The 17101-nt window shown below is 45.9% G+C and overlaps 1 protein-coding gene across 2 annotated transcripts in view; it reads left to right on the top strand.

Annotated features, from left to right (window-relative positions):
* The first annotated feature begins 3262 nt into the window (after positions 1-3262).
* Positions 3263-17101, top strand: part of pde11al (phosphodiesterase 11a, like) — a 33529-nt gene continuing 19690 nt past the window's right edge. The window contains exons 1-6 of one of the 2 annotated variants that reach the window (XM_069194710.1): positions 3263-4784; positions 8487-8645; positions 13084-13173; positions 13837-13977; positions 14782-14846; positions 16648-16768. In XM_069194710.1, coding sequence (XP_069050811.1) covers positions 4008-4784; positions 8487-8645; positions 13084-13173; positions 13837-13977; positions 14782-14846; positions 16648-16768 — 1353 coding nt within the window. In that variant the 5' untranslated portion in view covers positions 3263-4007. The remainder of the gene's footprint in view (positions 4785-8486; positions 8646-13083; positions 13174-13836; positions 13978-14781; positions 14847-16647; positions 16769-17101) is intronic. The other variant, XM_006636210.3, reaches the window with a different exon arrangement.

Below are 17101 nucleotides of genomic sequence, written 5' to 3'. Positions count from 1 at the left end.
AGATAACAGCCATTTTACCTTCAGTGTCCTGATTTGATTACTCAGGGACAGTATTTATACAGATCTGCCTGCTGGGAGAGTGAGTATTAATTGCCACCGTACAGTATGTGTGGAGGAGCACTGGGATTTACAGCAATGTGCCAGGTGTGGACCAGACTGTTCTTTAGTTCAGGCCTGCACTGGAAGAAACACCCCTGAATGAACAAATCCAGAATTATTCATGACAACAAGAAACTCCTTTCGACCTGGAATCAAATTAGGGTTTCACATAACAAGCAGAAGCTGGAAGACGTTCTCTCTTCTGAAGTGTACTAGCAACTAAAAGCTGCTGTATTCAGTGCTGCTTTGTCTATGAAGAGCTGTGAGATGATGCTGAAAGGCTGTGCCACAAACACTTGGCCTGACAGCACAACAAATTGTGCAGGCCTGCAGTAGGAGACTCACTGAGAGGGGGAGGGGGAGAGATGGCCAGTGGCCAGCATCATAAACCCCATGACATTTTTTTATGTTTTCTAAAAATGCTTGAAAGCAAATTATTTTAAAAAATAACAGTTCATTACAATTAGTTTACATTATACCAATTAACAAATATCTGAGTACTTTACATATTGCTGAACTGCCTCCCAAGAGATCCGTGTTAGAAAATTATTATTTTTTTGTTTGCTTTTTCACTTGTCATCTTCATAGAATTGACTGAACTACCGCACTCGGATAGTACGTCCAACCTGTGTTTTAGTGACCTCTTGTGGAAAAGAGTGGGAACAACATCCATCTTCTTTTTTTCATGTCCAGAAATAAGGTCAATTTTACGTGAAGCACATTGTTTGTGTCCCAGATGTAACTCAGCTGAGGCAATGGAAATTGCTTCTATGCGCAACATGACATGAGCCGAGGCTTCCAGGATTAATCAGTGGAAATTACTCAGTATAATAGCGTAGACACAGATATTTGTTATTTTATGTTAAAAGAATGACTTTTACTGTTGATAGCTAAATTTCACCGTTGTTTGCAAAGGAACAAGTAATATGTTTATTCCTTTTACTTTATTATTTATTATTATTTATTTATTCCTATTACTTTATTAAAACCTATTACTTGTTCTTTTGCAGCCTACACATGCTGACGCAGCTACCCACCTGAACTACTAAAGCATATTGCTTACTGTGTACTGTATATATACTGCTCATATTATTGTTTTGATTAAGCCTGAAGCTGTTTATTGAATTAGTAATATACACAGCATATACTTGTTATCCTACATGGTATTTTAGACAAAGATATGACTCCTTTTAAAAGCCAAATCACCAAACCACCAAGCACCACTTTTAATAAATCAGATCAAATTTGTCATTCAGTTAAAATAACATGGTTCCTCACAGCCTTAGTCCCCTCTGTTACACATGTTAAACCACAATGTTTATTAAAGGAAAACCAATATGTATGTTACACTTCTATTGATGCAGGCAGAAAGCAGAATGCTAGCAGATTGTCTTCAACAACAGCATTTAAGCATGAAACACACTAGAGCACCCTACTGCTTCTGTGACACATCCTGACAGTAAGAGATGAACAGAGATCAATAGCAGTTCAGCGGTTTCCAGCAGAAGCAGGATTGTGTGTGGTTCTCTACTCTCTCAGCAGAGCCTACTGAATCTTGACAGTAACAGGCCCTTATACACCCTGCCTCAGAGCGGCACCCCTGTACCCACAGGCAGTGGGCGAGGAGGTGCCCCCTCACACCTGCCCCTTGACGCAGAGGAGCCCGGTCCATGGACACGAGGACAGAGAGCTGTCCCCTGTGCCCTCACCTGCCTGCAGGCTGGAAGGAGTGAGGGAGTGCGGGCTGACAGGTCCTGGGAATGTGGGAAAGGTCACAAACATGTAGTCCATGCAGCCCTTTCGCTAGTTAGTAGCTAACTGGTCCCAGGGTCTCAATCAGTCGTTTCTTGCAGGAATCCAGGATATCGTCTCTAACCGCACGGCTGAGATGCTTGTTCCAGACTCCCACAACCCTTTGTGGAAAGAAATGCCTCCTGTGCTCAGTGTTATAAGCTCCTCCCTGTGGCTCCCACTGGTCCCCTCTCACTGGTGTTCCTCTGTTCATTCTGAAGAAGTCCGCTGGGTTGATTTTGCCAGCGCCCTTGAGGATTTAAAATACTTGTATCAGGTCTCCTCGCAGTCATCGCTGTTCAGGACTGAAAAGGTTCAGCTCCTTCAGCCTGTCAGTGTAGTTCGTTCCCTTAAGCCCTGGGATGCAGCTGGTGGCTGTTCTCTGGACTGTGTCCTGAGCAGCGATATCTGTTCTATACTGTGGCGATCGTCTCGTCCCCAGTGCACAGAGCTGGGGGAATGCTGGGTACAGTCTGCTAGTGACATGCCCCAGGCTCGGCCCCATAAGCACAGAGCTCAACAAAAGCCTTCACTGACTGAGCCAGTTTTAATACCAGGCGATGGCAGATTTGTTTTTTGCTCGCACACGGTCCAAGCGTGCTGTAACTTTGCACTGCGCACTGATGCAGCTGTTATTTACTGACTCTCCACAGGCACTGTGGAAGACATCAAGTGTGCAGTTGTGTTTCATTGCCACGCCAGAGGGGCCTGTCTTCCCAGATCTGAACCCGGCCCCACCTGGGCCACTGACCGACCGGCGCTGCCAGACAAGAGCACACGGGCAGAGGCCTCAGGCCTGTGACTCATACTTCTGCTGACACCTACAGTAGGACTGGTACCTCAGCCAGTGTTAAAAGAGCCCAGAATCTCTGGGTAGGAAAAGTGCAGTGGACCGGTGTTGGATGAGCTTTAGTTTTCAATACCGTGTACTGTAATTGATGTACAGGAAAAAGCCCCTTTTCAGACTGGGTCTCTTGAATTAAGCTGGATTTATTGTGACCAAACAAAAGAGGAGCTTGTTTCCTTCTTTTCTCAGTAATGTGAATCAACTTGAAGGTTTTCCAAATATACAGTCGATGGGAGGCCGTTTCATCTAACATGGCATCGAATCTATTTTAGTCTTTTGTTTCGAAAATGAGTGACAAACCTTTTATGTAAAAGATTAAACGAACAGTTTATCTGAATGCCTAATAAATGTTTCTGAAAATGCTCAAACAGCAATGCTGGGGTGAAATGGGGGCTTCATCCATTTAATCGCATCGCAGGAAGAGCGACGGGAGCTCTTAATTAGCAGAGTCCCTGGACGTTAAAGGTTTGTATTATTCCGGGTAGATCAATGGCTTGGGTGACAGTGTTCTGCTAAAGTCGCCCTTCCGCGATTTCCAAGCAGCTACTGTAATTACACTCACACGAGCTCCAGACAGCGAGAGAGGAGGAGGAGGCGGGACGTGCACGATGAAGAAGGTTAGAAGTCGATTCAGATGCGCACAAGCCCACAGTACAAGACCGGCGCACAGGTGCGCTGCACCTGCACAGCCTGTTCCAGGGGTTTCAGAGAAGAAAAACCTCTGAGCTCTTTATAATTTTGAACAGCTTTGCGCGCATTCCTTCTGTTCGATACGAGTGATGTTAAGCTCTTCCATTTTAAAGAAACACACGTTAACCTTTACACTTTCATCGAGAATCTGCTGTTCATAACTGTCCGTCCAGCTGTGCAGGGCTCTCTGCTGGCCAGACCGCTCTCCCGCTGGCCGAGGCGCATTAGAAATCTGAAGGCAGACTCAAGTGCCAAGGCGCTGCGTTAAGACCGAAGTCCTCCCCGTCTCCCGACTGACAGCAGGTCTTTATAAACTGCCTGCTTCGTTATTTTACTGCAGAATCACCAGAACTCCGCTTCATTTTTCTACTTGTCACAGCGGGATTCCGTTTAAAAGGGGAAGACGGCGCGCTTCAACACTAGTGAGAAAGTTGCTGAGCGTAATGAGCGGGTAGCTCTTCGGGAGATGCAGGCTGGTCTGCGAAGGGGCATGTGTTTGGTAAAGACCTGGTGGACTGTAACGCAACGGGGCACATTTAGCGGCTGACTGTCTCTCTGCCGCGTCTCTGCTCGTCTCAGAATGACTGCCTTTGGCTTTTCGGACGTGGAAGCGTTCCTGGACTGCCACCCGGATCTTTTCGAAGACTACTTGATTCGGAAGGGCAAGAGTGAAGCGGTGAGCAGGTGGCTGAGAGCGCACCAGCCGCACAAGGCGCCACCAGAAGACAAGCACAGCCCGGGCTGTGGCTCAGAGCCGCTCCGGGATGCCAAAGCCGGCGGTTTCCAGCGGCGATCCTCCCACCTGCAGCTGAGGAGGAACTTCGCTCGCTCCCGAGCCATGACCGCGCACCGGACCTACGACGAGCACGACAACCTCGGCGCCCACGACCCCCAGTCCAGCACGCGGAGGAGAGCCCTCCTGCGCAAAGCCAGCTCCTTGCCCCCCACCCCGGCGCACATCCTGAGCGCCCTGCTGGAGTCCAGAGTCAACGTCCCCCAGTACGCCTCCAGCGCCATCGAGTACAAGCGCAGGCTCAAGGAGTCGAACGAGAGGGAGTTTTTCTTAGAGCTCGTCAAGGACATCTCCAACGACCTGGACATGCCCAGTCTCTGCTACAAGATTCTCCTAAACGTGTGCATCCTGGTGGACGCGGACAGGTGCTCTCTGTTCCTGGTGGAGGGCCCGCCTCACAAGAGGACGCTGGTGTCCAAGTTTTTCGACGTTCACTCGGGGACGACCGTGCTGCCCTCGTCCAGCACGGAGAACTCCAGCGAGGTGCAGGTGCCCTGGGGGAAGGGCATAATTGGCTACGTGGCTGAGCACGGCGAGACCGTCAACATCCCCGACGCCTATGAGGTGAGCGCACCGGCTGCAGCGGGAATCTGGACCTTGAACAGATTCCAGTTCCTCACGTTTTATTTAGAGGCTTTACCATCGCGCTGCAAATCAAGAGAACCGGGAAACCGTCCTTGACGCGGAAATCCGATTTTTTTAAACGCAGGTGCTGATAGCAAACGTCTCTACTGGCGGGAGTGTGACCCTGACTGTCCCGTGAAGCGTGATTGTATCGTACAATCATTCCTTGATCTTCTTCTAAATAAGGTGCTGTCTCAGATTCCCATTAACACTACAGGTCTGCTGTAGGTTTTTCCATTTTTTGCTTTGAGTTCACACAACAATAACGTTTTCAGTAAGCACATTAAAACCATCTTAAAATAGTAATAGCACTGATATTCTACACCGAAATAAGAAATGTAATATAATATTTGGATGTGGAGTGTAGTACATATACAGTATTTGCAAATATTAACACATCTCACATATGTATTACACTGACTAAGCAGATGAAGAGACGGTATCAATATCATTTTTAAATTAACGATGAAAGAAATCTCCTGCAATTATTCTCTTTATCTCAGTTCAGATTTGCAAAAACTTTTCTATGCTCCCTTGAAAGAGACTTTTTAGCTTTCGATTAGCAACTGGCCAATGAAAAGCGATTTAAACAAAAGCAGTTGCTGGAAGTGATGTGTATTCATGAGATCTTGACTTTGTTTTCCTGTACACCAGTAGCTCGTTTGTGTCAGAGCTGTAGCTCATTATGACATGACCACAGGCTTCAACTAGGGCTACATCCTCCCTCAGGTCAAGTCTAGGGGGACTTCACTGGCTGAAATGAGGTCAGAATCTATTGCCCACTTGAAGTTGTTGTTAACTTCATGCGAACTTGAGATGTTTTGCCCATTTATAGAGGCTGATTTTCAGTGTCTTCTTCCATTCTTCTAATGGACACATACAGTGGTCAAATCTGTACAAGCCGGGCTGATTCTGTAAAGTTTTTGTTATTGGCGTCCTTCTGGAAGCAATTATTTTAGGGTTTCGGAGAGATGTGCTGTTTCTTGACTGGAGTTTGCTGCCGTAGAGGTGAAAGAAACGTCACCAGGGATTTTCTGCTCTTGTTGCAAACAGTACTGTAAGGAGGTGTGTGTATCTTAGAAGGGAATATATTTTATATTTTAGAAAACAGAAACAATGTATGTAAGTGGTGTGAAATGTTTTAAATATGATTATCAGGTACATAGGCATAATCTAGGAAACAGATGGTTCCTTTCCAGAAAGGATGAAAGTCTCTTTACCCCTCCTGTATAATATGTACAGTACATTTTCCAGGCTAATTGGCACCTGTAACTGATCTGCTTGCTGGTTTAGACTTCTTTCTGCTCCCAGTCCTTGGTTTGAAAACAAGCTTAGTGCACTATTTCCAACAAATTCAGCACAAAGAACTTGAAGCCAGCTCTCATCAACTTGTTACTTGTTCTCCTTTCATTTTGGCGAAACAGCACTTACACGGAGAGGTGATCAGTTCAAATTAAGAAGATGTAGGTAGCAATGGCACAACCAGACCCTGGGTACCAGAGACTCAGTGAGTCTGTGTTTTTCCTGCTGCTTACTGCATGTCCAATTAGTTCTGTTTCAGCTTTCACTCCTGAATGAGGGCAGTCCTGAAAATCACTACCACAGGGTTAAAACGAATTACAAATCTCATTCAGATTTTTAAGAGCTGAAAGTAAGTTTTTTTTTAAAAAAAAGCCTCAAACAGAAAATGGAAGTTTCTTAGCACTGGTGATTAAGGGCACATGTGGAACAAAACCAGAAGACACAGGGTCCCCCAGGCTGGGGCTGAGATCCGCTCTTCTAACCAAGAGCAAACCCTCCGAGAACAGGCGGAGCGAAGAACCGCCACTGTGTGAAACCTCAGATCGTCTTTCTAGTGGAAATCCAGTCTTTTTAGCTCGCTCACAGAAAGGTACTGACTGAATCTCGCCTTTAAATCAGTCCCAGTGTCCCTGCTCTTCTCTTCTCTGTGTAGCACAGACAGTTATAAAGGATCATTAGGATTCTGAAGGCGGTGCTGTGTGTGTTCTTGTTTGATAAAGCCTTCATCTCTGCAGGAGCCTCGTCTTTCCTTCAGATGTGTAAAGACGACTCTGCTGTCTGTTGGCTGTAGTGGTGAAAGGGGCTGTCTCCCCCAGGACTGCAGCTGGAGGGCAGGGCTGTGAGAAGGGGAGGAACTGCAGCACCTCTCTGCGGAGCGCTGCCTCTAGCTGTTTACCAGCAGGTCTTGGGAAAGTTCGGGAATTGTTTATTAACACATGTCAGTCAGAGCTCGCCGGTCTCCGGCTCCCTGACATCCCTTCGACAGTGTGGCTTCCTGAGGATTCTGTCCTCAGCGAGTTCAAACACACATATAAATGAAGAGCATGCATTGTACATCATTGTGACTGTGGTGACCGTTGAGAGAGTGACTGTATCATCCCTTCAGACAGGTTGCAGCTCCTGTCCTGTGCCACACATCCCGCCCCATTCCTGTCTGTGTCAGTCAGTAGACTGTGAACATCAGGGCTGGCTCAACACCTCCGCAGCTGGCTCGTGTCTGAGGGGCTGGTGAGACCGGTCGCCGGGCCCACACAGAGCAGCAGCTGGTTTAAAGACAGGTTCGCCCCTCAGTCCCTTGGAGTTTCCTTCTACAGGAAAAAGGCAGTGTCACTTAGACAATAGTAACACAGATTTGCAGCTGTCCCAACAAAACTACACCCCATTAGTTACAGTAATTCAGGTTTGAAGAGTTTGCCGAGTTGCACAGTGCTGTTGCAAAGGTCGAAGACTGTAGTTTTCTCTTTACTGATGACACCTGATGACAGTCTGTTTCTGCACCTGTACGGAGAGGTTTTGAAACACGACAAAAGCTATCTAAAATTCATGCAGTAAATTGTGTTTTCACTGATGGTCAGTGTATATTCAGATTTCCATTTTGGGACACCAGTATGTATATTGAAAACAAGGAGCATCAAATAATATTGTTAGATACATTGATGTTTTTAGCTCTATTTAATTGATAGGACTGATCCAATGGCCTAATTGAAGCATTGCTCTGCAATGACAAACTCAAAAGGACCTCTCAGGGAGGCCTAACAGCCCATCTTCATGCTCTTGCAAACAAAGATGTACATCATTTACTGTAACAGACTACCTGCTTATTTACGGAAACACAGTATAACAGCTTTTGAAGGAATCACCACTCTCATCTTCTCCTCAAGGTTCTCATCTTGTCAAAGATGAAGACCGTTTCATACAAGCCAAACTCCCGAAAGCTCCTGAATACTCTCGTCGGTGCTTCTGGTGATTTTCAAAGGTTGTGTGAGCCACAACAAAACCTGCTCCCTGTTTTCTCAAAGCAGCTCTAAAACAGTAGGACCTCACTTTACCTGCAGCAAATTCCTGAGAATTAGGTGGTCAGTTTGCTCACTGGGAAAAACTGGGCCTCGGACACAGAGCTCTCCTGTCCAAAGACAAATGAGAAAAAACAATGCTGAGTGCAGTTCTGCCTCACGGTGGAAATATTAGCCGACACTTCTTTATAAAAGCAGGTTAACACACAGGGTAACGTGCAACCGTGTGGGTAGCACTGCTTATAAAGATGGTACTGGTAAGCCTGCACTGTATGTCTGACTCAGTGCTGTTTGTCTGAAGGGGTTTAATTCGCCTCAAATGTTTCAGGACCATCGGTTCAGTGACGAGATTGATAAACTGACGGGGTACAAAACGAAGTCCATTCTCTGCATGTCCATCTGTAACAGTGACGGAGAGGTCATTGGCGTGGCGCAGGCGATCAACAAGAACCCGAGTGGCGGTCCTTTCACCGAGGACGACGAAAAGGTGAGAATCGTTTTTCTCAATGGATCTGCTGGAATTCTCAGTTGCGAGAGTTGTAATTGTGCAGAAAATAAAAAATGCACTCATGGATCCAAGTCATCGTCAGAGCTGCCTCAGTAGAACAGGAAGGAAATTGGAAGGTTTGTATGATTTAAAACTACAATCAGGGACTGCAGAATCGAATCACATTTACACGAGGCCTTTGTCAAATCTTACTTGACAGCATTGCAAGAGTGTGTAAGATAAAGATCACTGGCTTGCTCAAGAGTGTCTGAAGGGCAGATCTCTGGACACGTTTGCCAGCTATCACACGAACAAGCAGAGAAAGTAAATACAAGAAAACTTAATCAAGTAGTTATAGACCAATAATTCTCACTTCTTTTACATGTAAGGTTATGAGACCATTACATAATCGTTGTGAGAACGATCATAAGAACTATTAGAATATGATATCCATGGAAATAATATCCTATGGAAAAGTCAACATGGAGTTGGAAAAGGCAGGGCTTGGCCAACCAATGTATTGTTTCTTGAACAAACAACAACAGCAATGAACACACAGAGCATGTGATATAAGGTATTCAAATATTTAGAAGGTTTCTGGTAAAGTTCCTCATAAAATATTACTTCTGAAACTGCAGGTGATAGGCACTCAGGGTTGTTTGCATGTTTGGAATGAACCAGTAGTTTCAGAGGTGCAGTGCAGACGAGGACTAGGTGAGGGATGAGTGCTCAGGTTGAGCTGATATGCTCACAGGAGGACCACAGGCATCTCTGCACTGACCACGGCTCTTCCTGATTTAGATTAACTGAGATTCTCCTATAGTTAGGAAATTAGTCATGTTTGCAGATAATACCAAAACAGGAGGCCTAGCAAACACTGTGGAAGCAGAAAATGAAATTCTAGACTGGTCAAATAGCCGGCAGATGATCTTTAATGTGGACAGGTGCAAATCTAGATTTGCAAATCTAGATTTTTACATAGGGTGTCGATTTTTTGTCTAAATTCTGAGCTTTTTCAGTATGGAAAAACATGCACATATTTTATACCAGTGAAACAGAATTGGACATTTTCTGTTTCAGTATAATTTCCAATTTCTTCACCCCCCCCCCCCCCCCCGAAGAATTCTTCTTCTCCACCAGCAGAGGGAGCCCGCAAGCTCACGTCATTCCCACGGTCGAACACGAGATGGCAGAGACACCGCAAACAGGACTCACGTGAAGCCGTCCAGCATTTCCCATGTTTGTACGACGTTTTTAAAGTGTGTGAAATATGAGTAAAGATTCTGCCATTTCTAACTAATTAGTGAAAACAGGTATTTCTTCGCATTAGTTTTGGGATCATTTTAAAAAGATGGATAAATTTAGCATACCACTACTTAAATTATTAACCACAAGACAGAATTATCTATTATTGAAGTTCGTATGCCTTTATACACTACAGTGTGACTGGACCCATCTGAAAAAGAGAATTAAATATTCTTTTTGTTAAGTGAACTTTCATTAGTTCACCTTCAAAGAAGTTGTGATCACCAGACGCTGCTCGTGCCTCATCAGACCTGTTCTACCTCATTTTGAGCAGCACAACGAGACTCCCAGTTATCAACCCGCCCCTCACAGCACAGCACAGGGGGTTCAGATACTGAGCTCCAATTTGCTCTTTCTGGGTCATCTGGAATGAGGTGCTTTCGATATCTTCTGTCTTGTCTCTGCTCTTCCTCCCCTTCACTCTGCTTCACCATCCTCTTAATAGGGTGTTTCTGGACTGTTGATTGACACTTAATCATTTACCCAGCCCTTCCTTAGCTAGTGTAAACCAAGGTGAACTTTACGATTGCTTTGATCACTGAATCTGGGCCCCCTACCTCTCAGTCAAACACCCCTTCGCTTCAAAGCTGGAGATGTTGACACTAGCCAGCTGTTTACCCATGGTATCTAGATAGAGACACTTCCTTAGTCACCCAAAGCTGTGACAATATCTCTGAAATCTTCTGGAGGCAGCAATGCAGAGACCAGACGAGATTCTCAGTGAAGGTCTCAGCCATGTGTTTTGTTAATATTACATCCCTTGATCTAACTTGTTCTGCCATTGTCTGTGCCATTAACACTGAAAGTCTTGGTAGCAGGACAGAAGCTTGCAGATCCCCTCATTTAGCATCATGTCTGACATGGATGATGCCCCTCTAAACATTGCTCTTAGTTTGCTGTGCTTAAGACAAATCTAAGTACATCTGCACAGAGCATCAGCTGGGATTTCAGCCCTTACAGAAAAAAATTAATAGATAGAGTGATAATAAAAAATAAATTACTCCTATGCAGAACCTGCCCTCTCATTGCAGTCCAGTGCACTTTATTTATCTTAAAAGCCCAGAGATGTCCTGTGAATTCCACACCGAAACACATTGCTTTCCGGAGCCCTTCTGGAATGAGAGGGTGTCCTTTCGCACTGTGGAAGGAGCCACCAGAGTTAGTGTTGGATGTTCTGTGCACTCCCCCAAAAGCCTTCATGTTTTCGGATAGTTAAAGCAAAGTTATTGGTTGGATCAATTCATTTTCACACCACTCTGATTACATATGCCTGTGGTCTCCTAATTTAATCAATACTCAATTCTGCATATCCCCGCAGTGACTTGAAAGCCGTGGAGATGAAAGCCTTGTTCGCAGCTCGCTAAGAGAACGCCTGATTCACGCTGGTAATAACTGGTTCTATCAATGGGAAAAGATTCAAACAGGCCAGAAATCAATACCTGGGGTACAGATTCACAGGAAATTCAGAACATTAAGAACTGCATTAAACAAATTAACTCAGTGAGGGGAGACCTACCTGTCAACAGAACAGTCGAAAAAAGTATTAATTATATTGTAATTTATTGCGTTTATAGCCTTAATTATAGAATGGCAATGCAGGAGGGGGCAGGCGCAGTTCATCTGCCACTGAAATGACACACGTCAGACCAGGGGAGGAGAGAAGCTGATTTGCCAGCTGAGTTAAGGGGGAGCCTTCGGGAGGCCAGAGTGCACCCCCCTGAGCAGGGCTTGGGCAGGACTCCAGGGCCCATGAGCAGTGCAGCAGAGTCCTGGTTTGTCTGATGCCCCACCCCAGTGCTGACCAGGCCAGGCCCTGCTCCTATACAGGAAGGAGGCCACAGATGGCTCCCCCCGCAGACAATGTGCAGTGTGATGGCAGTTATGAACACTTCCCACAAGAACTGTGCACAATACTGTACATTGGCTGTTTTCCCCAACTCATACCACACACTTCCTTTCCTTTGAAACAGCTCCCCCAGGTCAGATAGATTGTTACATGTTTTATTCTCTGTTATATGTCCCTGTGCTCTGCTGCACTCACCGCCGATGTGACAGCGTGTGGTGCATTCGCTTACGCAGAGAGTGAACTGTTACACATACTGTTCTTTACAGAAGCTACCCAAGTCACGCAATGGTGTTTTAAGTTTGAATTTGAAACAAATAAACTGTCCTTTACAGAATACATGAAGATGAAAATTTAAGATTTTGATTTAAAATTTAAGATTCTGCATCTCTTTCTTACTGGAATGAAGCTGGATAGCCAGTTGTGGAGATAGCCACCCATGAGGAGAGCTCTCATCCAGGGAGAAAATAACAGTTTAGTGTTGTGAATCTTAGGGGTTAAACAGAAAAGGGTCTTTTGTCAGGGATTTTTAAAATGAGCTTTTGATGGAATTATATGTCAGCCTGAATATGTGGGCAGGTCATGAAAACGGCAAACTGTCAGTGCAGAAGGCTCCCGGCTCGCAGGCCTGTTTTGAAGATCGCTGCAGACAAGCACTCCTTGCTCATGCATTATTGAGCCGGCACAAGTTGCCGCAGAAGAGCGCTCAATAGGCACGACGGGGCTGTGCTAAATGTTTAATTCTCTCTCAGCAGCGGAGGGAGCAGATGAAAGCAGAGTGCGTTGCCGAAGCTCGTGCGCAGACAGAAATCATTTCAAAGCATTGAAAGTCCGAGCTGATTATCCCAGCTCTCTCTGGTTCTTTTTGCAGCCCAATAAACTCCTGAAGTTTTCTGGAGAGAACTTATTCGATCTTTTTGCTTAGCTGCAAAGCCTTTGATCCGGGCTGCGAGATCCTGCCTCTCTCAGTTAATTGGTGTCAGACTTCAGTAGCGCTGCCTCTGACAGACCCAGCGCTCTCAGCCTCTGTCCGCCAGTCACAGGGGCTCTCAGCTTTTTTGGAGGGGGTTTTAAGAGCCCTGATGCATTGCACTCTTTTATTTTCCTATCGGTGCAGCACGTTTGGTATGATGGGTGTCAGTTACCTGCTGTCCTCTGTCCAGAACAGCCCCTTGTTCCTCTTCAGGTTTCAATCTGTAATTCACTTCTAGAATTTGTGACAGACATTCCTATCATTCTCCTTGCCTTGAAACGTTCCTCTAATGTATGTGGTATTTCTGGTGCTCTCAGGTCCTGCAGATGTACCTACCGTTCTGTGGAATATCGATCTCCAATGCGAAGCTGTTTTCTGAGTCGCGCAAAGAGTATGAAAGGAGCAGGGTAAGGCATCTGCTTAGACTCCTCCTATCAGCCTGTCTGTCTAATCTCTGTCAGCAGTCTGTACTGTAAGCAGAAAACAGAACTACCTTTAAATGCAAAGCAAGGCCTAAATTACAGCCGGGTCAAGCATGGTAAAGCAAAGCAGTAAACAGTGCAGAGAACCACCAAATCCTCAGCCAAGAGCTCTGTCCACGTTTACTCCTTGCAATTGCAGTCCCATTGAGCGTTACAGTAAGATGTCACTATGCGATCCCCTCAGACAGTGAGTGAGAAATTATTGCTCTTTTCCTCGAGGCTATGTGCTCCAGCTGTGCGCCAGGAGCCAGGGGCTTCACTCTGAACATCTGCATCAGCTGTGAGCTGAAAGGAGCAGGGAAGGACTAGTCAAGACACACAGTATGAATCTGACTGTGACTGTCACTGTGCCTCAGAGCAGAGCTCTGGGTCCATATCAGTTCCCTCTGAAAGATCAGTTCCGCTTTGCTTTTCAAAATTCCCCTGCTGCGCTGTAACCCTGTCTTGATCCTTACCAAGAGGCTTTGGCTCTGACTGGATTTAACAAAATTTTCCTTAAACCTTCCTGACTGGTCTTTTACTGGAGGCGCCGAAGAGGCGTATGAAGTTTTGCGGCAGTTGAGCTTGAACTGTGGGTGTGTTTTCCAGGCCCTGCTGGAGGTGGTGAACGATCTGTTCGAGGAGCAGACGGACCTGGAGAAGGTTGTGAGGAAGATCATGCAGAGAGCGCTGACGCTGCTGCAGTGCGAGAGGTGCTCCGTGCTGCTCCTGGAGGACATCAGCTCGCCGGTACCGTGTCTCTCTCACCCCTCACAGAGCACACAGGCAGCCCTGCTCCACACCCGCAACATCCACCTGTAGATCAAGGGTGACAATCGCAGGGCAATATCCCCTGCACTGCCAGTTAAAACAGGTTTCATACCCCAGAATCAGGGGAGGTATTTTAAAGGTTTCCCGAAGGTCTGCTAGTGGTCTTGAGGTTAGTGTAGACTGTTATTACCTCTTCTGGATTGCTGAAATAGGGACAGTTGACTACAGCAGCAGATATGTCCTATATTGAGCTTTGCAAGAATCTCTTTACCACAAAAAATACATTCATGCTCTGTGAGTTCATCTCCCATGAAACTACATTATTCTAATGAAAATGTAGAATATGGACACCTTTGATCTGGCTATTGTAAGTTAATATACCATACATGGAAAACGATGGCTGTCATTAAAAGTACATTTAGCAGCAGACACGAACAGTAAAACTGCACCGTTTGATGACAGATGACAGATGATCTGGTTTTTCATCTGCTAGCTATAGGCTTGAGCATCACCATCTGTTGGGAAGTGCTGCAGCAGAGCTATCTCTCAGGACGCCGAGAGGTGAGGGATAGACAGAAGCACAGGATTAAAAAAATAATAACTTTATTGTTATTTATTAGAGGTGAGGGATAGACAGAAGCACAGGATTAACAGTTGAAAGAAGCAGTTTGCCAAGAGGAGCTCCTGAGCGCCAGGCAGGTGTCAGGCCGCGAGGCTGACGAGGATTTTGATGGCTAGGAGATGATATTTATACCATCTTCTCGTCTGTCTTGTGTTGTGCAGGTTGTTAAGTTTTCAAAGACATTTGAACTCATGTCTCCCCTGAGCTGCACGGACCAGGACCTCAGGTGAGCTCCTCTGTTCTCATTAACCCTGCAGAGCCAGAGGTAGACACAGCCCCCTTCCCACACACAGCCCAGTGGTCTTCATTGCTAATAAAAATTAGCAGTATTATGGCTCACAAAATCATACACATATCAGGATGTGATTTAAACATTTGTTATATAATATTTGACACAGTCATCCTCGCATATCATTTCCAAAGTATGCCCATCTTTCAATATTTTCCACTCCAGGTCTTCAGTGTTGCATGTTTCCTGTCACCAGGTAAAACCAGCTAGATATCCAAAAATCTGCTGAAACAAAAACATACCTATGCCTAATCGGAGTGTAACGAGTTAATTAAAAAAAATACACTTCTCTGTACGGTTTGTCACAGAGTGAATTTCAAGCAAAGAGTCAACCAGCAGCCAGGAACCAAAGTCCAAGGAGCTTTCAAAACACTGTGATGGTGTCGGATGTGATAGGGAGCTGGCTGAGCACCGGCAGAGCGCTTGTTGTTCTCTGTGCGGTGTGCCGGTGTGTAGTCGTCTGCAGGTGTTTCTGTTCTCTGGTAGAGGAGAGAATCCTTTCGTGGATCCGAGTAGATGTGTGTCGCCGGTGAGGGGAACACATTCGGTTCTCCGATGAACGCCGTCTGCGGGCGCGTGGGGGTCTTTAAAGCGCAGCCCTGATCAGCCTCAGGTGCTGTAGCTGCGCATTCCCACACGCCGGAGTGGGGAGTACAGTGGGAGCCGTGGTCCACTGTCACAACACCTCGAGGATAAAGCTATAAAAGCACAGGGAAGAGCATAAAAACATGTCAAAGACCCTCAATTGCTCTTTGAACATGTTGCAGTCAATCATCAAGAAGACTAAGTTTAGGTAAGGCTGTCTTTTCAAACTGAGCAGCTGGGCAAGGAGGGAACTGGTCAGTGATGCCACTGGGAGGCGAACAGTGACTTTGAAAGAGCTACAGCGGTCAGAGGACAGAGGGGACAGAATGTCCATGGCTCAGCGATATCCCTGGTCACTCCACTAAGGGGCTTGTATGAAACTGGTAAAATGCATCTCAAATCCCACGTGGGTTTGCAACATGGTACCTGAGTGATACTGTAAATATGTGGCAAAAGCTTTATTGTGGTTCCAATATTGGAACATTTTGGTCTTGATGCAAAGCGTTATATCTGACACACTGTAGTGCATCACTCAGTCAACACCATCCCTACTGTCAAACATAGGGCTGGCAGAATTAAGTTATAGTTCCACCTCTTATCAGCGGGGACTGGGAAGCTTGTGAAGACTGGTGGGAGGATAGATGGAAACAAGTGTCCTTGAGAAGCCCAGTCAGAGCCCCCTACTGAGAATCTGTGAGATCACAGAAACGTGTGTTTAGACCTGAAAGAGCAAAGAGGAGTCCAGCAATCTGCCAAGAAGAATGGGCAGATACAGTATCTCCATTCTTAGCTGCATGCAGGTGTCATAGTTCATTTGATTTCTCTTGAGCTTTTGACATTTGTTACTTACTGTATCTTACCCTTAAAAGTCTTTAATTTGAGCATTCAAGATTTGAATAAAATATTAAATATGAAAAGTGTGAGAATACTTTTATAAGGCACTGAAGTACAGTGATCTATATAATGAGCAAAACAACATGAATGCATTCCTATTACCGATACAGAATTACTTTAACAGTATTTAAATGATCGCAGGTACGACACCATCTCCTCCTTTAAAAGCCATTATACTCCTTGCAAGGGCTATAGATGGAGCTTGTGGGTCACTTCTTGCCACCTAACGCTGCTCTTCATGCCTCCCTGACTGTGCCAGCCTGGAGAAGCTCTCTTGTTCCGACTGGCTGATCAATAACAGCATCGCGGAGCTGGTGGCCTCCACTGGCCTGCCGGTGAACATCAGCGATGTGTGCCAGGACCCGCGCTTCGACACCGAGGTACGGCCCAGACCGCCCCGTCTCCCCTGGGCTCTCCACAAGGGGACACCGTGTCCCTCGGCCCCTGGGGCGGATAGTTTTAACTTGTGTGTGAGGTCTCTGCCCTGGATGAGATTAAATTGACACTCCAGTCCACCCTTGTCGGAAATGTTTAAAGTTTTTGGTTTACACTTCTTTGGGTTTCAGTCCTGAGATCATTTATTCCTGCAGTGGTCACTTAGGCCTCGTGATGGCTCTTGAGGAGGGGATGAAGCAGACTTTAGCCTCTTCTAAACTCAGCACCACTGCTCAGGAGCACGGTCAGGCTGTCAGGTCTTGATCAAGCCTCTCTTC

This window comes from Lepisosteus oculatus, chromosome 10 (assembly GCF_040954835.1).
Source record: "Lepisosteus oculatus isolate fLepOcu1 chromosome 10, fLepOcu1.hap2, whole genome shotgun sequence".
In the NCBI taxonomy this organism is placed as follows: Eukaryota; Metazoa; Chordata; class Actinopteri; order Semionotiformes; family Lepisosteidae; genus Lepisosteus; species Lepisosteus oculatus.
The sequence above is the reverse complement of the archived record's forward strand: the minus strand, read 5'-3'. Positions and strand labels throughout refer to the sequence as shown.